At 45.4% G+C, this 20,820-nt stretch overlaps 1 protein-coding gene and 2 long non-coding RNA genes across 3 annotated transcripts in view; all 3 read left to right on the top strand.

Moving 5' to 3' along the window:
• Positions 1-851: 851 nt before the first annotated feature.
• LOC115198053 (uncharacterized) lies at positions 852-1,706 on the top strand. Its single transcript, XR_003879162.1, has 3 exons — positions 852-935; positions 1,083-1,274; positions 1,678-1,706. It is a non-coding gene; the product is annotated as an uncharacterized LOC115198053 (long non-coding RNA).
• Positions 1,707-1,714: 8 nt separating this feature from the next.
• LOC115198051 (uncharacterized) lies at positions 1,715-2,456 on the top strand. The gene is made up of 2 exons (XR_003879161.1): positions 1,715-1,864; positions 2,153-2,456. It is a non-coding gene; the product is annotated as an uncharacterized LOC115198051 (long non-coding RNA).
• A 10,142-nt stretch (positions 2,457-12,598) lies between these two features.
• Positions 12,599-20,820, top strand: part of LOC115199199 (transmembrane protein 151B) — a 17,995-nt gene continuing 9,773 nt past the window's right edge. Inside the window, exons 1-3 of the mRNA XM_029761827.1 lie at positions 12,599-12,782; positions 13,647-13,738; positions 17,183-17,797. Coding sequence (XP_029617687.1) covers positions 12,599-12,782; positions 13,647-13,738; positions 17,183-17,797 — 891 coding nt within the window. The remainder of the gene's footprint in view (positions 12,783-13,646; positions 13,739-17,182; positions 17,798-20,820) is intronic.

Below are 20,820 nucleotides of genomic sequence, written 5' to 3'. Positions count from 1 at the left end.
ACAGCCCAACACCGTGCAGGACGTTTGGCATTTGCCAGAGAACACCAAGATTGGCAAATTCGCCACTGGCGCCCTGTGCTCTTCACAGATGAAAGCAGGTTCACACTGAGCACGTGACAGAGTCTGGAGACGCCGTGGAGAACATTCTGCTGCCTGCAACATCCTCCAGCATGACCGGTTTGGCGGTGGGTCAGTCATGGTGTGGGGTGGCATTTCTTTGGGGGGCCGCACAGCCCTCCATGTGCTCGCCAGAGGTAGCCTGACTGCCATTAGGTACCGAGATGAGATCCTCAGACCCCTTGTGAGACCATATGCTGGTGCGGTTGGCCCTGGGTTCCTCCTAATGCAAGACAATGCTAGACCTCATGTGGCTGGAGTGTGTCAGCAGTTCCTGCAAGAGGAAGGCATTGATGCTATGGACTGGCCCGCCCATTCCCCAGACCTGAATCCAATTGAGCACATCTGGGACATCATGTCTCGCTCCATCTACCAACGCCACGTTGCACCACAGATTGTCCAGGAGTTGGCAGATGCTTTAGTCCAGGTCTGGGAGGAGATCCCTCAGGAGACCATCCGCCACCTCATCAGGAGCATACCCAGGCGTTGTAGGGAGGTCATACAGGCACGTGCAGGCCACACACACTACTGAGCCTCATTTTGACTTGTTTTAAGGACATTACATCAAAGTTGGATCAGCCTGTAGTGTGGTTTTCCACTTTAATTTTGAGTGTGACTCCAAATCCAGACCTCCATGGGTTGATAAATTGGATTTCCATTGATTTATTTTTGTGTGATTTTGTTGTCAGCACATTCAACTATGTAAAGTTTTTTTATTTTTTTGAGCAGTGTACTTTGTGTCCTACCTAACCAGTGAACGTGTGGCTGTGACCGTCCTGTCAATGCCTGTCATCACTGTTTGATATCTTTTACTGCAGGTATTTTTTTCTGTATTTTTGTTAATTTTCTAAACACAACGCATTTATACTATAGGATCACTTTGTGGATTGAGCCTGAGAGAGATATTCTGAGAGCAGTGAATGTGTGACTGGCCTGTCATCAATGTTTGAAATCTTTTACTGCAGATAAAAACCGAGTCCACCTGAAGTGTGGGTGTCCCTGTGCCTTTCTTCTGTGGGGCTATGTGATGTAGGTTACACAGATCCATCTGGGTAGAAAGCACACCGTGCCTCAACCCCCTCTTCCTCCAGTGGCTTACTGAGCTACGGGACCAAGCGGCAGAGAGGGGACAGAAGATGCAGTACTTTTACCAGAAGGTATCTAGCACACATTCGGGCTATAATCACTTACACAATGTCTATCAGAAGGTAACTGGCTAGATAAGCTGGGTTGGAACTAAAGCCTTCATACCCCAGGACACTTGCTTCTTGCTACTGAAGTCCCTCAGGGTGTGCAGGCTTTTGTTCCAAACCAGTACTAAAACACACCTGACTCATTACTAACAAGATCCATCTATCAGAGAGAGACAGTGTACTGTGTTATAAGACACTGACCTGTAAAGTTGTAGAAAGGTTGTAGCAACGTGTGGGGGGGGGGCAGATGGATAAATGATGGGATGTGCATATTGGATGTGAGAGAAACAGAAATGTGAAGCGATAGGTGGAATGATTGATCATAAGTTTCTCTTTCCCTTTCTTCCTCCCTCCCATCCGCTTCCAGGTCCGGACACTCAAACCCCCCCCCCCCCCGCTCGTGTGGCGGCAGCCCCCCCTAGTCGCCATAGCAGCAACAACCTGGCTCCGTCCAAACAGCCCTCTAGGGAAGAGAGGGAAGGAGAGAGTATGTACCCCCAGAAGAGGTCTGGAGGATATGCTGTCCTACTAACACCGTCTATAGAAAGCCCCAGGTAGTTCGTTACATGTTTGTTCACACTCTTTCACCTTCTTTCTCTTTTTTTCTGATATCATCCTGTTTTCTCTTACTCTCGCTGTTTTTTGGGGTCATATCTCCCCCTTTCTCCTCTTAGACCCTGTCCCTCTCTCCCCATCCTTGATCTTTCACCCCCTCTCACTCCCTCTCGGAAAAAGCAGAAGAATCTGTACAATCTCTGATAAGAATGACAGTTTATGTTTGGTGCTCTTCCTCAGGCGTCACATTGACCATAGTCCCTCTTCTCTCCCCCGGTCTTTTCTAGGTTCCTGGTGGTCAGGAGCTTTATGTTTAGACTGGAGCAACAGGCTGAGGCCCAGCATCTGTGTGACAAGTTCTCATGACAACATTCACAAAAACGTTGCTACAACCTTTCTACAACTTTACGGTTCAGTGTCTTATAACACATTACACTGTCTCTCTCTGCGTGCATGCTCTGGCAGAACGACAAGAGGACAGGGGGAAAGATGGAAAGAAAATCAAGAAAAGTAGGATAGGGGAAGGCACGTGGGTCCGGCATGTTGACCTAAGAGCTGATGAAGAGGAGAGAACAGAGTAAATAAGACACAGAGAAGGAGGGATTTAATATGTTAGCAGGTTATAGTTAACACAACCTGAGACCACGCTGCAGCAGGCTGTAGTTAACACTAGAGGTCGACCAATTATGATTTTTCGATACCGATTATTGGAGAACCCCAAAAACCCGATACCGATTAATCGGCCGATTTAAAATATATATATATATATTTTTTATTATTTATTATTATTATATATTTTTTGTAATAATGACAATTACAACAATACTGAATGAACACTTTTATTTTAACTTAATATAATACATCAATCAAATCAATTTAGCCTCAAATAAATAATGAAACATGTTCAATTTGGTTGAAATAATACAAAAACAAAGTGTTGGAGAAGAAAGTAAAAGTGCAATATGTGCCATGTAAAAAAGCTAACGTTTAAGTTCCTTGCTCAGAACATGAGAACATATGAAAGCTGGTGGTTCCTTTTAACATGAGTCTTCAATATTCCCAGGTAAGAAGTTTTAGGTTGAGGTTATTATAGGAATTATAGGACTATTTCTCTCTATACCATTTGTATTTCATATACCTTTGACTATTGGATGTTCTTATAGGCACTTTAGTATTGCCAGTGTAACAATATAGCTTCCGTCCCTCTCCTCGCCCCTACCTGGGCTCGAACCAGGAACACATCGACAACATCCACCCTCGAAGCATCATTACCCATCGCTCCACAAAAGCCCTTGCAGAGCAAGGGGAACAACAACTCCAAGTCTCAGAGCGAGTGACGTTTGAAACGCTATTAGCGCGCACCCCGCTAACTAACTAGCCATTTCACATCGGTTACACCAGCCTAATCTCGGGAGTTGATAGGCTTGAAGTCAAGAGCTGCTGGCAAATGCACAAAAGTGCTGTTTGAATAAATGCTTACGAGCCTGCTGCTACCTACCACCGCTCAGTCAGACTGCTCTATCAAATATCAAATCATAGACTTAATTATAACATAATAACACACAGAAATATGAGCCTTAGGTCATTAATATGGTAAAATTCGGAAACTATCATTTAGAAAATAAAACGTTTATTTCAGTGAAATACGGAACCGTTCCGTATTTATATAACGGATGGCATCCCTAAGTCTAAATATTGCTGTTACATTGTACAACCTTCAATGTTATGTCATAATTATGTACAATTCTGGCAAATTAATTACGGTCTTTTTTAGGAATAAATGGACTTCACACAGTTCGCAACGAGCCAGGCGGCCCAAACTGCTGCATATACCCTGACTGCTTGCACGGAACGCAAAAGAAGTGACACAATTTCCCTGGTTATAAGAAATTCATGTTAGCAGGCAATATTAACTAAATATGCAGGTTTAAAAATATATACTTGTGTATTGATTTTAAAGAAAGGCATTGATGTTTATGGTTAGGTGCACATTGGTGCAACGACAGTGCTTTTATCGCGAATGTGCTTGTTAAATCATCACCCGTTTGGCGAAGTAGGCTGTGATTCGATGAGAAATTAACAGGCACTGCATCGATTATATGCAACGCAGGACACGCTAGATAAACTAGTAATATCATCAACCATGTGTATTTAACTAGTGATTATGTTAAGATTGATTGTTTTTTATAAGATAAGTTTAATGCTAGCTAGCAACTTACCTTGGCTTCTTGCTGCCCTCGCGTAACAGGTAGTCAGCCTGCCACGCAGGCTCCTCCTGGAGTGCAATGTAAGGCAGGTGGTTAGAGCGTTGTACTAGTAACCGGAAGGTTGCAAAAACGAATCCCCGAGCTGACAAGGTAAAAATCTGTCGTTCTGCCCCTGAACAAGGCATTTAACCCACCGTTCCTAGGCCCTCATTATAAATTAGAATGTGTTCTTAACTGACTTGTCTAGTTAAATAAAGGTGTAAAAAAAAAAATCGTCCACAATCGGTGTCCAAAAATACAGATTGTTATGAAAACTTGAATCGGCCCAAATTAATCGGCCATTCCGATTAATCGGTCGACCTCTAGTTAACACAACCGGAGACCACCCTACAGCAGGCTATAGTTAACATACAGGTACACACAGAACATAGTTCGATTCGGTGCAACTCAACTGGTACACATACATACATACATACATACATACATACATACATACATACACACACACACACAGCTATGACCAGTGGTGACCCGTCATTGAGCCCCACCTGTTTAGCTAAAATAAATAACTAGAAATAACTGTTTTGCATGTTATTTTGGAATTAATACGTGTCACATATTAGTTTGCAAACAATGTATATTTTTTTAAAGTGTTAATAAAGCACGCTGCAAACATGGTTTCTTTTTGCTTTCTTGAGCTCCAACATACAGTTGTTTCAGCCTAGCTCAATGCTTTCTGTGGTGGTGGGGCAGCCAGCCGAAAATACAGAACGTAAGGGTTGGTAATGTTCTCTAGTTGCGCCGTGATTGGCTCAGTGTTCTGTCACTCATGGGGACACTACGTCACCGCAAAATCTACATGTAGAGCTCGAAAATTCAAGCACCTTGGGTGCTGCCAATAGAGTTACATTAGAAGTGCTCATCCAAGAAGGCTCAAGGTCATTGGCCACAGATAAAATGACGTCAAATCATGTTATACCTACCATAGCTTTGATTGGACTGATCATGTCAACATCATACTTTAAAAATCTTAGCTAGGATCGGACCCTTTTTTTCAATTTCCGCCTAAAATGACATACCCAAATCTTACTGCCTGTAGCTCAGGACATGCATATTCTTGATATAATTTGAAAGGAAACACAAGTTTGTGGAAATGTGAAATTAATGTAGGAGAATATAACACATTAGATCTGGTAAAAGATAATACAAAACAAAAAAACATCAGTTTCCAATTTTTTTTCGCCATCTTTGAAAGGCAAGATGAAGGCCATAAAATCACACAGGCGTTTAGGTGCAATTTAGATTTTGGTCACCAGATGGCAGAAATCTGTGTAAATGTTTCAGACTGATCCAGTGAAGCATTACATTACTGCACAACATTTTGAATCAAGTCTGCCCAAATGTGGTCAGTTGATACATTTTCAAGTACATAACTATAGAGAACATACAAAAATGATATGGTAATGCATTTTCTTAGTTTACACACTCCCAGGAAGGTCATACATGGTGGACCATTAGCATCCCTACAGAAAATACACTAACTTTTACATATCTAGACGGGCGGGGTGGGTGTGGGGCCAGAAACCGCAAGGGTTCAAACTGTAGAACCCAATTCCTACATTTGAATATAAAAACATATTTTATAAAGCAAAACTATGCTAAATTTTATCTCTGGGACCCTCAGGATGACAAATCAGAGCAAGATTACTGAATGTAAGTACATTATTTACCTTCAGAGGTGAATGTATCAAACCAGTTGCCGTGATCAAAGTTTGTTGTTGTGCACTCCTCAAACAATAGCATGGTCTTTTTTCACTGTAATGGCTACTCTAAATTGGACATTACAGTTAGATTAAAAATAATTTAAGCTTTCTGCACATATAAGACATATCTATATCTATTTTTCAGTTCTGCCCACAAATTTTCTATGGGATTGAGGTCAGGGCTTTGTGATGGCCACTCGTATACCTTGACTTTGTTTTCCAAGCCATTTTGCCACAACTTTAGCAGTATATTTGGGGTCATTGTCCATTTGGAAGACCCATTTGCGACCAAGCTTTAACTTCCTGACTGATGTCTTGAGATGTTGCTTCAATATATCCACATAATTTTCCATTCCTCATGATGCAATCTATTTTGTGAAGTGCACCAGTCCCTCCTGCAGCAAAGCACCCCCACAACATGATGCTGCCACCCCCATACTTCACGGTTGGGATGGTGTTCTTCGGCATGCAAGCCTCCGCCTTTTTCCTCCAAACATAACGATTGTCATTATGGCCCAACAGTTCTATTTTTGTTTCAACAGACCAGAGGACATTTCTCCAAAAAGTACAATCTTTGTCCCCATGTGCAGTTGCAAACTGTAGTCTGGCTTTTTTATGGCGGTTTTGGAGCAGTGGCTTCTTCCTTGCTGAGCGGCCTTTTAGGTTATGACGATATAGGACTCGTTTTACTGTGGATATAGATACTTTTGTACCTGTTTCCTCCAGCATTTTCACAAAGTCCTTTGCTGTTGTTCTGGGATTGATTTTCACTTTTTGCACCAAAGTACGTTCATCTCCAGGAGACAGAATGCGTCTCCTTTCTGAGCGGTATGACGGCTGCGCGGTCCCATGGTGTTTATACTTACGTACTATTGTTTGTACAGAGAACGTGGTACCTTCAGGCGTTTGGAAATTGCTCCCAAGGATGAACCAGAATTGTGGAGGTCTACCATTTTTTTCTGAGGTCTTGGCTGATTATTTTTAATTTTCCCATGATGTCAAGCAAATAGGCACTAAGTTTGAAGGTAGGCCTTGAAATACATCCACAGGTACACCTCCAATTGACTCAAATGATTTCAATTAGCCTATCAGAAGCTTCTAAAGCCATTACATCATTTTCTGGAATTTTCCAAGCTGTTTAAAGGCACAGTCAACTTAGTGTATGTAAACTTCTGACCCACTGGAATTGTGATACAGTGAATTATAAATTAAATAATCTGTCTGTAAACAATTGTTGGAAAAATGACTTGTGTCATGCACAAAGTAGATGTCCTAACTGACTTGCCAAAACTATAGTTTGTTAACAAGAAATGAAAAATTAGTTTTAATGACTCCAACCTGAGGTGTATGTAAACTTCCGACTTCATCGGTACATAAAAGCTGACCCCCTTAGCTTCTCTTTCTTTTTCTATGATTGATTAGTTGATTGACAAGGTATTTGATTGATCAAATAGTTGATTCATTGAATTGGGTGCCATTTAGGACAAACCCTGTGACTCTTCAAGCTGCAATATGTAACTTTTCGGTCAACTCGACCAAATTCACATAGAAATGTGAGCTGTAGATCTGTCATTGTCATTGAAAGCAAATCTAAGAAGCGGTAGATCTATTATATGGGAGCTATTTCTATGCTTTCCGTTCTTAAGTTTTGTTTTGGTTGTTTTTACTTTTGGGTTTTGTATCCCAGCTTCAAACAGCTGACAATACAATATTATTGGTTATGGAAAAGATATTGCCCAGCGGTTTAGAGGGTACATTGATTCTCTACACTATACTTGCTTGTTTTGTCACATAAACTGAAATTAGGCAAATTATTATAATTTTATGAACCAGGAGATTTCTGCAAAGTGGATGTTTAACTGCATGCACGGCTGCATGGGAAACTATGAATCAATGAATCATGTTTTCCAGACATATTAGAAATTTCTCATCCCTGCCTCTTGGTCATCCTCACATCCTCAACTTTACGCTACGTCCCAACAGCACCCTATCCCCTACATAGTGCAGTAGAACCCTACGGCCCTGGTTAAAAGGCACCCTATCCCCTACATAGTGCATTAGAACCCTACGGCCCTGGTTAAAAGGCACCCTATCCCCTACATAGTGCATTAGAACCCTACGGCCCTGGTTAAAAGGCACCCTATCCCCTACATAGTGCATTAGAACCCTACGGCCCTGGTTAAAAGGCACCCTATCCCCTACATAGTGCAGTAGAACCCTACGGCCCTGGTTAAAAGGCACCCTATCCCCTACATAGTGCAGTAGAACCCTACGGCCCTGGTTAAAAGGCACCCTATCCCCTACATAGTGCAGTAGAACCCTACGGCCCTGGTTAAAAGGCACCCTATCCCCTACATAGTGCATTAGAACCCTACGGCCCTGGTTAAAAGGCACCCTATCCCCTACATAGTGCAGTAGAACCCTACGGCCCTGGTTAAAAGGCACCCTATCCCCTACATAGTGCAGCAGAACCCTACGGCCCTGGTTAAAAGGCACCCTATCCCCTACATAGTGCAGCAGAACCCTACGGCCCTGGTTAAAAGGCACCCTATCCCCTACATAGTGCATTAGAACCCTACGGCCCTGGTTAAAAGGCACCCTATCCCCTACATAGTGCAGTAGAACCCTATGGCCCTGGTTAAAAGGCACCCTATCCCCTACATAGTGCATTAGAACCCTACGGCCCTGGTTAAAAGGCACCCTATCCCCTACATAGTGCAGTAGAACCCTACGGCCCTGGTTAAAAGGCACCCTATCCCCTACATAGTGCAGCAGAACCCTACGGCCCTGGTTAAAAGGCACCCTATCCCCTACATAGTGCAGCAGAACAATACGGCCCTGGTTAAAAGGCACCCTATCCCCTACATAGTGCATTAGAACCCTACGGCCCTGGTTAAAAGGCACCCTATCCCCTACATAGTGCAGTAGAACCCTATGGCCCTGGTTAAAAGGCACCCTATCCCCTACATAGTGTAGTAGAACCCTACGGCCCTGGTTAAAAGGCACCCTATTCCCTACATAGTGCATTAGAACCCTATGGGCCTATAGAAGGTATGGGGTGACATAATGATGACTCAGAGATGTAGCTAATGATTCAATGACATTACATGGATAAAAGCTATTTTGCTTTCTTTTAGCATTTGTCTTTTCAAAAAGTTTAAACGAAGGAAAAAGTAAACCACACACTGCTCTTGATAGTATCACTGATATTTAATAAGCTTACGTATCGGCCTCACGGCCTTCATCAGAGCTTTTGTGAATTTTTTTAAAATTAGCATCCTTATGTAGACCTAGCCCCACCCACATCCGTTCCACACATCGAAAGGGGTTGGAGGCAAAAGGAAAAACAAACAAGTGCTACTAAATATAACAATATGCATTTCATAAATAATAGAATAAAGTGTGTAAATAAGACGTATTAAATACGTCTGTAAAACCACACTGAGGACATAGCAAGTTTTCATTAATCATTGGGTACATCGTATTCATGTTCAAATTCACAACATAACATACATAGGCATTTCATCATTAAGTCCTTTAGGAAGTAATGTCTGGAGGGTGAAAATCCAAAAAAACATTATCTTTTACTCAGAGTATTATTACTATCACCTCCCCTGTCTGATGTCTTAACTTTCTCTATACCACAAAATCTAAAAAAGGTAGAAATGTCATGCTTTAGGTCATTAAAATGTACTGCGACTGGATAACACCTGTCGTTTCTCCTGATTGAACTTTTATGTTCACTAATTCTCTGTTTGAGAGAACGAGAGGTTTTACCGACACAGCACAGCCCACATGGACATTTAAATAACGTAACTAACATGGGTGGTGGAACACGTAATAATGTCATTTATTTGGAACCGTTTTCCTGTATGTGGGTGGCAGAAATATTCACACTTCATCCTATTGTTGCACTGTGCGCATCCTCTGCAGTTATAGCTACCATTTGGTAGAGGGCGTAAAAGAGCCTGGCTGATTTTCTTTTGTGGCTGGCAGTTGGCATGAACCGATTTATCGTGTAAATTGCGACCTCTCTGTTATATCTAGCCTAGCTGTAGAAGAACACACGTCTGCACGGTTTCACATTGTACATCACTCTGTCGTTTAATGACATGTGCCACTCATCCTGACAACCGATTCATCCGTAAAGCAGCACACTGTCGTAAACCATAACAACGTATAGTATGACGTACAGCACGTCGTACCATACATAACATTTCCCCCCCCTTTCCAAAACCAGGGACTCGTACCATATATAAAATGTCCATAGGGCAAGAACCTAGAGTGATAACTGTAAGAAATAAAACATTAACCTTTTAAATGGAAGGACCCTCCAAACTAACCAGTTCAGTCCATTAACCTGGAGGTTGACTAAGACCCCTATCGGAGCCTAAGAATGAAAAGAGGTTAAGTAGTCCCCCAGATGAGCAGGGCGAGTTCGTGCCCGCATAGGCCTTTCTTCAACCGCCACCGCTTGTGGCTCTGGCCCTTGGGGAGCCCACAGAGGCTGGGGCTCGGGTATTAGTGGTGGGGGAGGTCCATCCGGTGGCGTCTCTGGCCTGCATGTCTGTTCTGTGTGCATTCGTATTCCTTGAGGAGCAGGGACTTTCCTGAGGCGGCTGGCGTGCCAGCGTGATCCATTGCTCAACATGAATGTGGCGGGCCCCAGTTGTCGACTGACCTGCAGGGGGTCCGACCAGAATGAGGCCATTTTGTTGCACCGCTGAGGCCGTCGGGCTCGGACCCAGTCAGACACTTGGATGATCGACTTCTTCACCCTGTGTGCCTTGTCGAAACGCTGTTTCATTTCTCTTTGGTGCCTAGTCACTGCCTGTTTTTCTTGGGTGCACCTAGTCGCCGGTTCTGCAACTCTCTGTGTTCTGAGTCTGTCCAGTGGCAGTTCCATCTCACGACCTAGCATGAGAGATGCTGGGGAGGCCTGTGTTGTTGTGTGTTTGCTTGCTCTGTAGTGCATTAGCGTTTGATTCAAAGCAGTTTGGAACGTGCACCCCTGGACCAGGTGCGCTCTGATGCCGTTCTTCAGCGTTTGGTTGAAGCGTTCCACCCCTCCGTTAGCTTGTGGGTTGTAGTAGGCCGTGCGGATGTGTTTGATTCCCTTGTTGCTGAGATATGAGGAGAACTCGGCAGAGATTAGCTGGGGCCCATTGTCCGTGGTAAGGGTGAGGGGCAGGCCCCACCTTGTGAACAGGCTGTCTAGGATGTCCACGATGGCCTGTGCTGTGACAGTTCCGACAGGAACCACTTCTGGCCACTTAGAGTGGAGGTCATACACCACCACCAGGAAGCGCTGATGGTGAGGGACTGCGTGACCATGGATCTCGCCACAGATGTCCAGTTGGATGTGCTCCCAGGGGCGGGACGGCCATGCGAGAGGCTGCAGGGGGGGTGGGGCAGACTGTCCTGTTTTCCCACTGAGGAGGCATGCAGCACAATCCCTGACCAGGGCTTCAATGTCGTGGTCGATGCCTGGCCACCACACAAGGTCTCGACATCTCTGTTTGACCTTCACTATGCCCAAGTGCCCCTCGTGCGCCATGGATAGAACACGCGCACGCAGACCACTTGGGACCACAGTGCAAAACCCTCGAGAGACACAGACTTCTTCCCAGCAAGACAGTTCGTGCTTCACCCTGGCGAAAGTCGCAAGCTCTTCCGGCACGTGTGCTGGCCATCCAGTGCGTATGTAGGTGCGCAGGGTAGACAGTGTGGGATCCTGTTCCGATGCTTGCTTCAGCTCTTCCAGTGAGACGACTGACTGAAGAGGAGCGTAAAGCATTTGTACGAGGTCTGTTTCATTGTCGTCTGGCAAGACGGTCGGAGTAGGAGCGTCAAAGGAGCGTGAGAGGAGGTCTGCCACCACGTTATCCCTCCCTGGAGTGAACTTCAGCTGATAGTCGTACTGTCTGAGGCGGTCGGCCCATCTGTGCAGCCGAAGTGGCTTGTGGCCAGTTCCTGATGCCGACAGTAGCGTTGTGAGGGACTGGTGGTCGGTTCGGAGCGTGAACAGACGGCCATAGAGGTAGAGGTGCCACCTTTCGCACGCCCAGACACAGGCCAGTGCTTCTCGTTCGCCCACAGAGTACCGTTGTTCTGTGGGGCTCAGGGCCCTTGAGGTGAAGGCGACGGGCCTCTCGATGCCATTCTGCAGCTGTGAGAGGACAGCTCCTAGTGCTCCAGCTGAGGCGTCACATGTGACAATGGTGGGGCAGACGGGGTCAAAGTGAGCCAAGACTGGGGCTGTGGAGAGCTGGCTCTTCAGTGAGCGGACCGCGTCTGAGCAGGCTGCCGTCCAGGCCCATGGCTCATCCTTCTTGAGGAGCTGGCGAAGGGGCGCTGTGGTCTGGGAGTAGTGGGGCAGAAACCGGAGGTAGTAGGCTGTCATGCCCAAGAATGACGCCACCTGAGAGGCTGAGGTCGGTTCCGGGATCCTGTGGACGGCTTCAATGTTCGACATGAGTGGGGCAATGCCTTTGGCCGACAGGCGGAACCCCACAAACTCGACGGCTGGAGCTGCAAAGGTGCACTTTCCACCGTTAAGGGTCAGGTTGTTCTGCAGTAGAGCGCTGAATACTCTGTGGAGTCGACAATCATGGATGTGGAGGTCAGGACCGTGGACCACGATGTCATCCAGATAAACCGCCACTCCAGGTATTCCAGCGAGGATGGTGCTCATCACCTTCTGGAAGCAGCTGGGGGCGGAGTTAAGTCCAAAAGGCATGCGTGTATATCTGAACACGCCAGCATGTGTGACAAAGGTAGTGAGATCTCTGCTAGCTGCGTGGAGGGGTACCTGAAGATAACCCTGACGAAGGTCAAGCTTCGTGAAGATCGTGGAGCCATGGAATTGTGCGGTCAGCTCCTCAGCTGTAGGCAAGGGGTACTTATTCGGGACAACGGCCTTGTTCACAGCACGAAGATCCACGCAGGTCCGGATTCCACCTGACTTTTTGGTTGCAATGACTAAGTTTGAAATCCAGGGGGCAGCGTTGACTGGCTCAATGATGCCTGCATCCAACTGTGCCTGGAGATCTTTTGTGACGTCATCACGCAGTGCAAAGGGAATGCGCCGCAGGGGCTGCATGACTGGGGTCACTTCCGGATTCACTAGGGGCCTGTGAGTAAAGGCTGTGAGGCAGCCCAGTCCATCAAACAGAGTTGGCCAGTTCTGTTGCCATGTGCAGGTAACCTGGGGGATAGCTGACCCACTGTCATCTCTCAGCGTGAATCCCAAGCCTGTGGAGAGGTCGAGGCCCAAGAGGTTGGCACCCCGCTTTGCAACATGAAATGTGAATGATGGCAGATGCTTGGTGTCGTAGTGTACTGGGACCTGGAGGGTGCCTACAATGTCTATCTTGGATCTACCGTACGCACACAGGTCAGTGGAGGGCTGTTGGAGTGGTAGGTGACTGAAAAACTTGTAGTAAGTTGCAAGGTTGAGCAATGACACCGCAGCGCCAGTATCCAGCAGTAAAGGCAAACCCACCTCACCCAGCTGCACAGTGCATGTCCTGAATGACACATGGTTGGTGGAGACAGTTCGAATTTCCGTGCGTTCATGTTGAGAGTGAGATGAAACTAAGGGCCTGTGCTGGGTGGAGCTAGTAGCTGGGGCAGAACGACACACTTTTGCAAAGTGATTGTATTTTGAACAGTTCTTGCATATTTTCCCACGGGCTGGGCAGTTTGAAGCCCTTGAATTGTGAGAGCTAGCCCCACAGTTGCCACAGCTACTTCTGTTCGTTTGTCTGTGTGCCTGCTGCACGGGCATGCCGGTGTCTGTGTCCATGCAGCTATCAACGTGGGAGGCCATGCACAGCGCGTGATCGTTGTAGTGCGCCTGCTCGGGCTGAAGCTGCTGTGTGAGAATGGCTGGGAGCCGAGTGTATGCTGCAGATCTGTCTGTTAGCATAGTAGAGCATTCCAACGCCGCTTCAACCTGGAGTGCTATTTTAATAGCTCCATCTAGTTGTAAATTATCCGATTCCAAAAGCAGTTTCTCCCTTGTCTTTTCACATAACGTCCCCTCTATCAACTGATCCCTGATGATCTCGTCCTGAAGTGTCCCATAGTTACAAGAGCTAGCCAAATCCCTCAGATTAGCCACGTAGCTTTGAATGGACTCACCCAGCCGTTGGTGTCTCTTCCGTAGCCGGTAGCGTCGGAGGAGCACTCGCTCTTTCCCGGTGGTTCCGTAGGAGGCTGACTGCAGCAGTGAATGTAGGAGCCGATCCAAGCGCTCTGAAAATCCTTTGTCCCTCTGTACCAAGGCAGTGACGGAGCAGTGCTGTCCTCCGCTTGTCGGAGATTGTAGAAAGGTCCATAGCTTCGATATAAGTGTTAAAGCTATCAAGCCAGTTATTCCACGGGACTGGAGGTTCGCCAGGCACGGCGAGGAATGGTGCCGGCGGTGGTAACTGAATTCAGCCATCTTCGTCGCCAATGTTATATCTAGCCTAGCTGTAGAAGAACACACGTCTGCACGGTTTCACATTGTACATCACTCTGTCGTTTAATGACATGTGCCACTCATCCTGACAACCCATTCATCCGTAAAGCAGCACACTGTCGTAAACCATAACAACGTATAGTATGACGTACAGCACGTCGTACCATACATAACACTCTCCTATACACAATAAGTGGTGGATTTTTTTAATTCAACCGGCAAAGCTGGGTCCGATGATAAAATATGCCAGTGTTTCTTGACCGCATCTCCCACTTTTCGCCATTTCAAAGTATATGTGGTTGTGAACATAACGGAGTGTTCTTTAGCTTTAGCGGGTCTTTTTTGTTGCAGTTCATCTCGTGTTTTTCCCCAATGCCAAATGAAGAGCTTCATCCACACATTGTGGCGAGTAGCCTCTTCTTAGAAACCTAACGCGTATCTCCGCTGCTTTTTCTAGATAATCCTCTGTGGAGTGGCATATACGGCGCAGTCTGAAAAACGGGCTTCTAGGAAGTCCTTTTTTTTAATGGCTCAGGATGGAAGCTGTCCCCCTGAAATAGAGTATTTCTGTCCTTTTCTTTTCTATACAGAGTTGTAAACAGGGTTCCATTTGATTTCTCAATCCACATATCGAGGTGATGAACACGTTGAGTGTCACATTCAATAGTGAATTTGAGATTGGGGTCAATGTCATTGAGTAATACCATAACATCTGACAGCTCTTTTTCAGTTCCTTCCCATATGCAAAAAAAAATGTTAATATATCGATACCACTTCAGGATTTTATTCAAAAATTGATTTTCGTTTTCATTATTAACAAAACGTTCTTCAAAAAGACCCACATAAAGGTTAGCATAGCTCGGCGCGAATGTGGAGCCCATCGATGTTCCATTCGTTTTGAGGTAGTATTTATCATCAAAACTAAAATAGTTACACGTCAAAACATATTCAGCTCTAGAATGAAGTTTGTTGGTGTATATTCATTAGTATCTCTGTCTCCCAAATAGTGAGCTAGTGCTGCCAGCCCCCCCCCCCCCCCCCCCCTCATGGGGAATGCTGGTATATAGACTCTCGACATCTAATGTGACCAAAATACAGTCATCTTTTAAACCTGTTTAAAACGTTTAAATAAAAGAGTTAGTTTCTCCATTAACATACAGTGCATTCGGAAAGTATTCAGACCCCTTCCGTTTTTCCACATTTTGTTACGTTACTGCCTTATTCTAAAATGGAATAAGTAAATAAAAAATCCTCATCAATCTACACACAATACCCACACAATGACAAAGTGAAAACAGGGTTTTAGACATTTTTACAAATGTATTAAAAAAAAGAAAAAAAAGACCTTATTTAGCCTCCATCATTCTTAAATGGAAGACGTTTGGAACCACCAAGACTTCCTAGAGCTGTCTGGCCAAACTGAGCAATCGGGGAAAAGGGGCCTTAGTCAGGGACGTGACCAAGAACCTGATGGTCACTCTGACAGAGCTCCAGAGTTCCTCTGTGGAGATGAGAGAACCTTCCAGAAGGACAGCCATCTTTGCAGCACTCCACCAATCAGGTCTTTATGGTAGAGTGGCCAGAGGGAAGCCACTCCTCACTAAAAGGCAAATGAATACCAAAAGGCACCTAAAGAATCTCAGACCATGAGAAACAAGATTCTCTGGTCTGATGAAACCAAGATTGAACTCTTTGGCCTGAATACCAAGCGTCACGTCTGGAGGAAACCTGGCACCATCTCTATGGTGAAGCATAGTGGTGGCAGCATCGTGCCGTGGGGATGTTTTTCAGCAGTAGCGGCTGGGAGACTATTCAGGATCGAGGGAAAGATGAACGGAGCAAAGTATAGAGAGATCCTTGATGAAAACCAGCTCCAGAGCACTCAGGACCTCAGACTGGGGCGAAGGTTCACCTTCCAACAGGACAATGACCCTAAGCACACAGCCAAGACAACGCACGAGTGGCTTCGGGTTAAGTCTCTGAATGTACTTGAGTGGCCCAGCTAGAGCCCGGACTTGAACTTGATCTAACATCTCTGGAGAGACCTGAAAATAGCTGTGCAGCAACGCTCCCCATTCAACCTGACAGAGCTTGAGAGGATCTGCAGATAAGAATGGGAGAAACTCCCCAAATGCAGGTGTGCCAAGCTTGTAACGTCATGTTGTAATCGCTACCTAAGGTGCTTCAACAAAGTACTGTGTAAAGGGTCTGAATACTTACACTCATGTAAAAAAAATATATATATATGTTTTTGCTTTGTCATGTAGATTGATAAGGGGAAAAAACTATTTATTCAATTTTAGAATAAGGCTGTAATGTAACAAAATGTGGAAAAAGTCAAGGGGTCTGAATACTTATCGAATGCCCTGTATGTTTGTTGATGAATGCATGTAAATGCGCAGGTGGTGGGTGACGTCAGTGGGCATACAGAATATGATGGTTTTACCGTTATTTATTTTTTTATCCCGAGGATAAACTGTTTACCGATTAGAAAAGGAATCGTTCGCCTTTTTACCAGTAGGATTAATCGAGATCTGCCTGCCTTTGAAAAAAAAAAAACGTCTTCCTCCTACCCATCCCATCCATCCGATCTTCATATCAGCGAGCCCCACCTGCGCATAGGACGAAGCCTAGAAGGGACTCGCTGTTATCACCGCACAGAAGCACAGAGTAACACTAACCGACGTTAATGTAATTGTTAACAGAAGACATCTGGGCTTTGTCTAATCTATGTTATGAGGTGAATGAATCAAACCATGGAAGACGTGAAGAAGAACCGAGAAGCACCGGGTGAATTAACTCCTTGGATCCCGACAGAAGCGACGTTCAGTCAGCGTGGATAATGCGCATTTGCTGCAGGCTCTACTGTCATCGCTACAGTGTAACCGGATCTCGACCGGCGACGGATGGGTTGACTCCCGCCGCGCCGAGGAGGTGGTCCCAGCCTCCGGCCCGGGCCGCCGCTCCCAGCCTCCGGCCCGTAGGGCTAACGGGAGGGCGTGTGCCAGGGGGAAGAAGAGAGAGAAAATGCAGACGGAGGTGCCAGTAGCCCTACCGCCGGAGACAGGAGAGGAGACCATAGCAGACGGGAATGGGAGAGAGGAGACCATAGCAGACGGAGAAGGGAGAGAGGAGACCATAGCAGACGGGGAAGGGAGAGAGGCGACCATAGCAGACGGGAATGGGAGAGAGGAGACCATAGCAGACGGAGAAGGGAGAGAGGAGACCATAGCAGACGGGAATGGGAGAGAGGAGACCATAGCAGACGGAGAAGGGAGAGAGGAGACCATAGCAGACGGAGAAGGGAGAGAGGAGACCATAGCAGACGGGAATGGGAGAGAGGAGACCATAGCAGACGGGAATGGGAGAGAGGAGACCATAGCAGACGGGGATGGGAGAGAGGAGACCATAGCAGACGGGAATGGGAGAGAGGAGACCATAGCAGACGGGGATGGGAGAGAGGAGACCATAGCAGACGGGGATGGGAGAGAGGAGGTATGCTAAGGGAAAAACAATGTGACTGTGTGTGAATAGGTTAGGGGAAATGGGGGATCTTTGGACACGTGTGCTTAGCTTTATTGTTTTTAAGGTCCACCAATAGGCACGATCAGATGCTCATTTTTTTGTTTTTGTTTATCCTTCTTTTTATAGATTTGACACCCTTGTTTTATTTCCTTGCCACTCAAAGGAAACCGAGCGCATTTCTCCTTGTGGCCTTGTGATGCTACATAGTTGAAAGGGACTAAATATGCATGTCTAGGCGGACACAACACATTTAGCCTAGAAATGAATGGCCAATTTATAGGGATGGTAGGCCTATGGGACTTTAGCACAGAACATATCTATAACATTTTCACACTTCCAACAAGATGTATTTTGTCAAAGGGAGAAAAAAAACAAAAAAAAAACATGGCACGTCCAAAAGAGGCAAATTCAATATTACTGCACCATGGGGCTGGAATTGTAAAAGTGCATTAAAAAAAGCAAGGTGCCCTATTTTAAGCACCTTATATTTCAGGCTGCACCCTGCCTCTGAGACGCGTTATGAATAGACAGCTGTGGGTTAGCCTATTCGACAGGATATAGAATTAGCCCTAGGTTACTCAAGACAAACACAATATATAAACCTGCCATTATTAGCTGGTAGGCTACTATTCTCATCTCTATCCTCATCCTTAGCTGCATCCCTTCGCGTTCAATCTCTCCATCCATCTTTCCCTTGCAGTTTTTGCCTCCATGTCTGCATTGCAGTCTGAAGGGAGAGCCCCTGCCCAACCGCAGAGGACTGTTCCCTGCCTCATATCTCTCTCTTTCTCTCTCTTTCTCTCTCTTTCTCTCTCTCTCTCTCTCACCTCATCCATTCCTTTAACCATAGAGCCTACCGTCTCTCACCCTCCATCTCTCTCAGTCTCTGTCCTCATCTCGTTCTCTCACCCAAATCGCATCTTGTCATTCCTGCATCCCTCAAAATCCGGACCTTGTCTCTGCTTCTCCCCTTCAGTTGAAATGATCAAATGATCAATTATAAAGAGGTGTGGAGGGCTAGTCACGTTTGAAGAGAGTCCTAAGTTAGATATGTAGTAGTAAACTAGTTATTTCTGACTGAGAAGAGAGAGGCAAACAGGCGTTTTAGAAAGATATTACCGTAGATGTTGTCAACTGTCAGTTTTGTCAGTTAAAAACGTTTTTTTTTTAGTTTTCCCACAAACCCACAACATTCCATGCGCGAGACATCGGCGTTTTCCCGCCTCTTCGCGCTCAGCAATCCAATCAGAATCCAGAGGATTTAAATTTTCCAATTAGGGGGGGAAATAGATAAAAACATCTAGCAATTATTCAGTCAGTGTCTTTTTGTAAATACCTCGGTTTTACTGACAGTGGTTTGTAAATACCTCGGTTTTACTGACAGTGGTTTGTAAATACCTCGGTTTTTACTGACAGTGGTTTGTAAATACCTCGGTTTTACTGACAGTGGTTTGTAAATACCTCGGTTTTACTGACAGTGGTTTGTAAATACCTCGGTTTTTACTGACAGTGGTTTGTAAATACCTCGGTTTTTACTGACAGTGGTTTGTAAATACCTCGGTTTTACTGACAGTGGTTTGTAAATACCTCGGTTTTACTGACAGTGGTTTGTAAATACCTCGGTTTTTACTGACAGTGGTTTGTAAATACCTCGGTTTTTACTGACAGTGGTTTGTAAATACCTTGGTTTTTACTGACAGTGGTTTGTAAATACCTCGGTTTAACATTTAGCCATGTTCACCATCATTTAGAAAGGCTAGAAACACGTGGTAGGCTACAGATCAGTGGTCACAAGCGTGACATCATCTAGCCTAGTGGATCACAAGTAACCTAGATTTGAATGTTTGGAGATGACACATTAAACATGCAGTAGACTACTTGGTGCAGTGTCAAATCATAAGAGAGGGAGAGTGGGATGGAGAGAGAGAGAGGAGAAAAAGGAGGAGGCACTATGTTTCCCTGGGGAGGTACAATCTGTTGTTTCACAGTCATCTCTTTTGGCAGCCTCTCGGTCTCTGTCTCGTTGTCTCCACGGTCCCTCTCTTTGCAACTCTTCACACTTATCATCTGAAAGACTAAAAAAAAAAGCATCTTTTGTTGTTCATCCATCCATTCCTGGCACCCTGTTTTTCAAAAGTTATCTGATCAGATTTCTGCAAACGCATAGGATTAAATACATAGAAATATACTTAATAGAAAGGGTGTATAATTGACTTGAATGGCGGACGCCCATTCTATTCATTATATTTCTATGCATTTAATCCTATGCGATTGCAGAAATCAGATCAGATATCTTTTGAGAAACTGGGCCCTGGGTACAGTGGCCATGTCCCGAAAACAGAGAGTTAGGTGGCGTTCTAACCACCATCTTATTCCCTATAAGTCCCTGTATACTTCTTTTGACCAGGGCTTTATGGGTGGAATAGGACACTGTATAGGGAATATGGTGCCATTTGGGACAAACAGTTCATGTAAACATCCTATCAATGTGGTGCAGCGTTTAACACACACAGAGAGACACACACACACACACACACACACATAGAGACACACACACACACACACACAGAGACTCACACTCAGAGACTCACACACAGAAACACACACAGAGACACACACACACACAGAGACACACACAGACACACACACAGAGAGACACACACAGACACAAACACACAGAGACACACACACACAGAGACACACACACACACAGAGACACACGCAGTACGGTCAGATAAGGGAGTAGTATGCCAGTAATCTATAAAAAGATCCTGTATGTCTCTCTACTATCCTACTCTCTCTTCTGGTCTCTCTCTCTCTACTATCCTACTCTTCTGGTCTCTCTCTCTCTACTATCCTACTCTCTCTTCTGGTCTCTCTCTCTCCACTATCCTACTCTCTCTTCTGGTCTCTCTACTATCCTACTCTCTCTCTACTATCCTACTCTTCTGGTCTCTCTCTCTACTATCCTACTCTCTCTCTACTATCCTACT

This window comes from Salmo trutta, chromosome 8 (genome assembly GCF_901001165.1).
Source record: "Salmo trutta chromosome 8, fSalTru1.1, whole genome shotgun sequence".
NCBI classification, from domain to species: domain Eukaryota; kingdom Metazoa; phylum Chordata; class Actinopteri; order Salmoniformes; family Salmonidae; genus Salmo; species Salmo trutta.
This window is presented reverse-complemented; position numbering and strand designations above follow the sequence as displayed.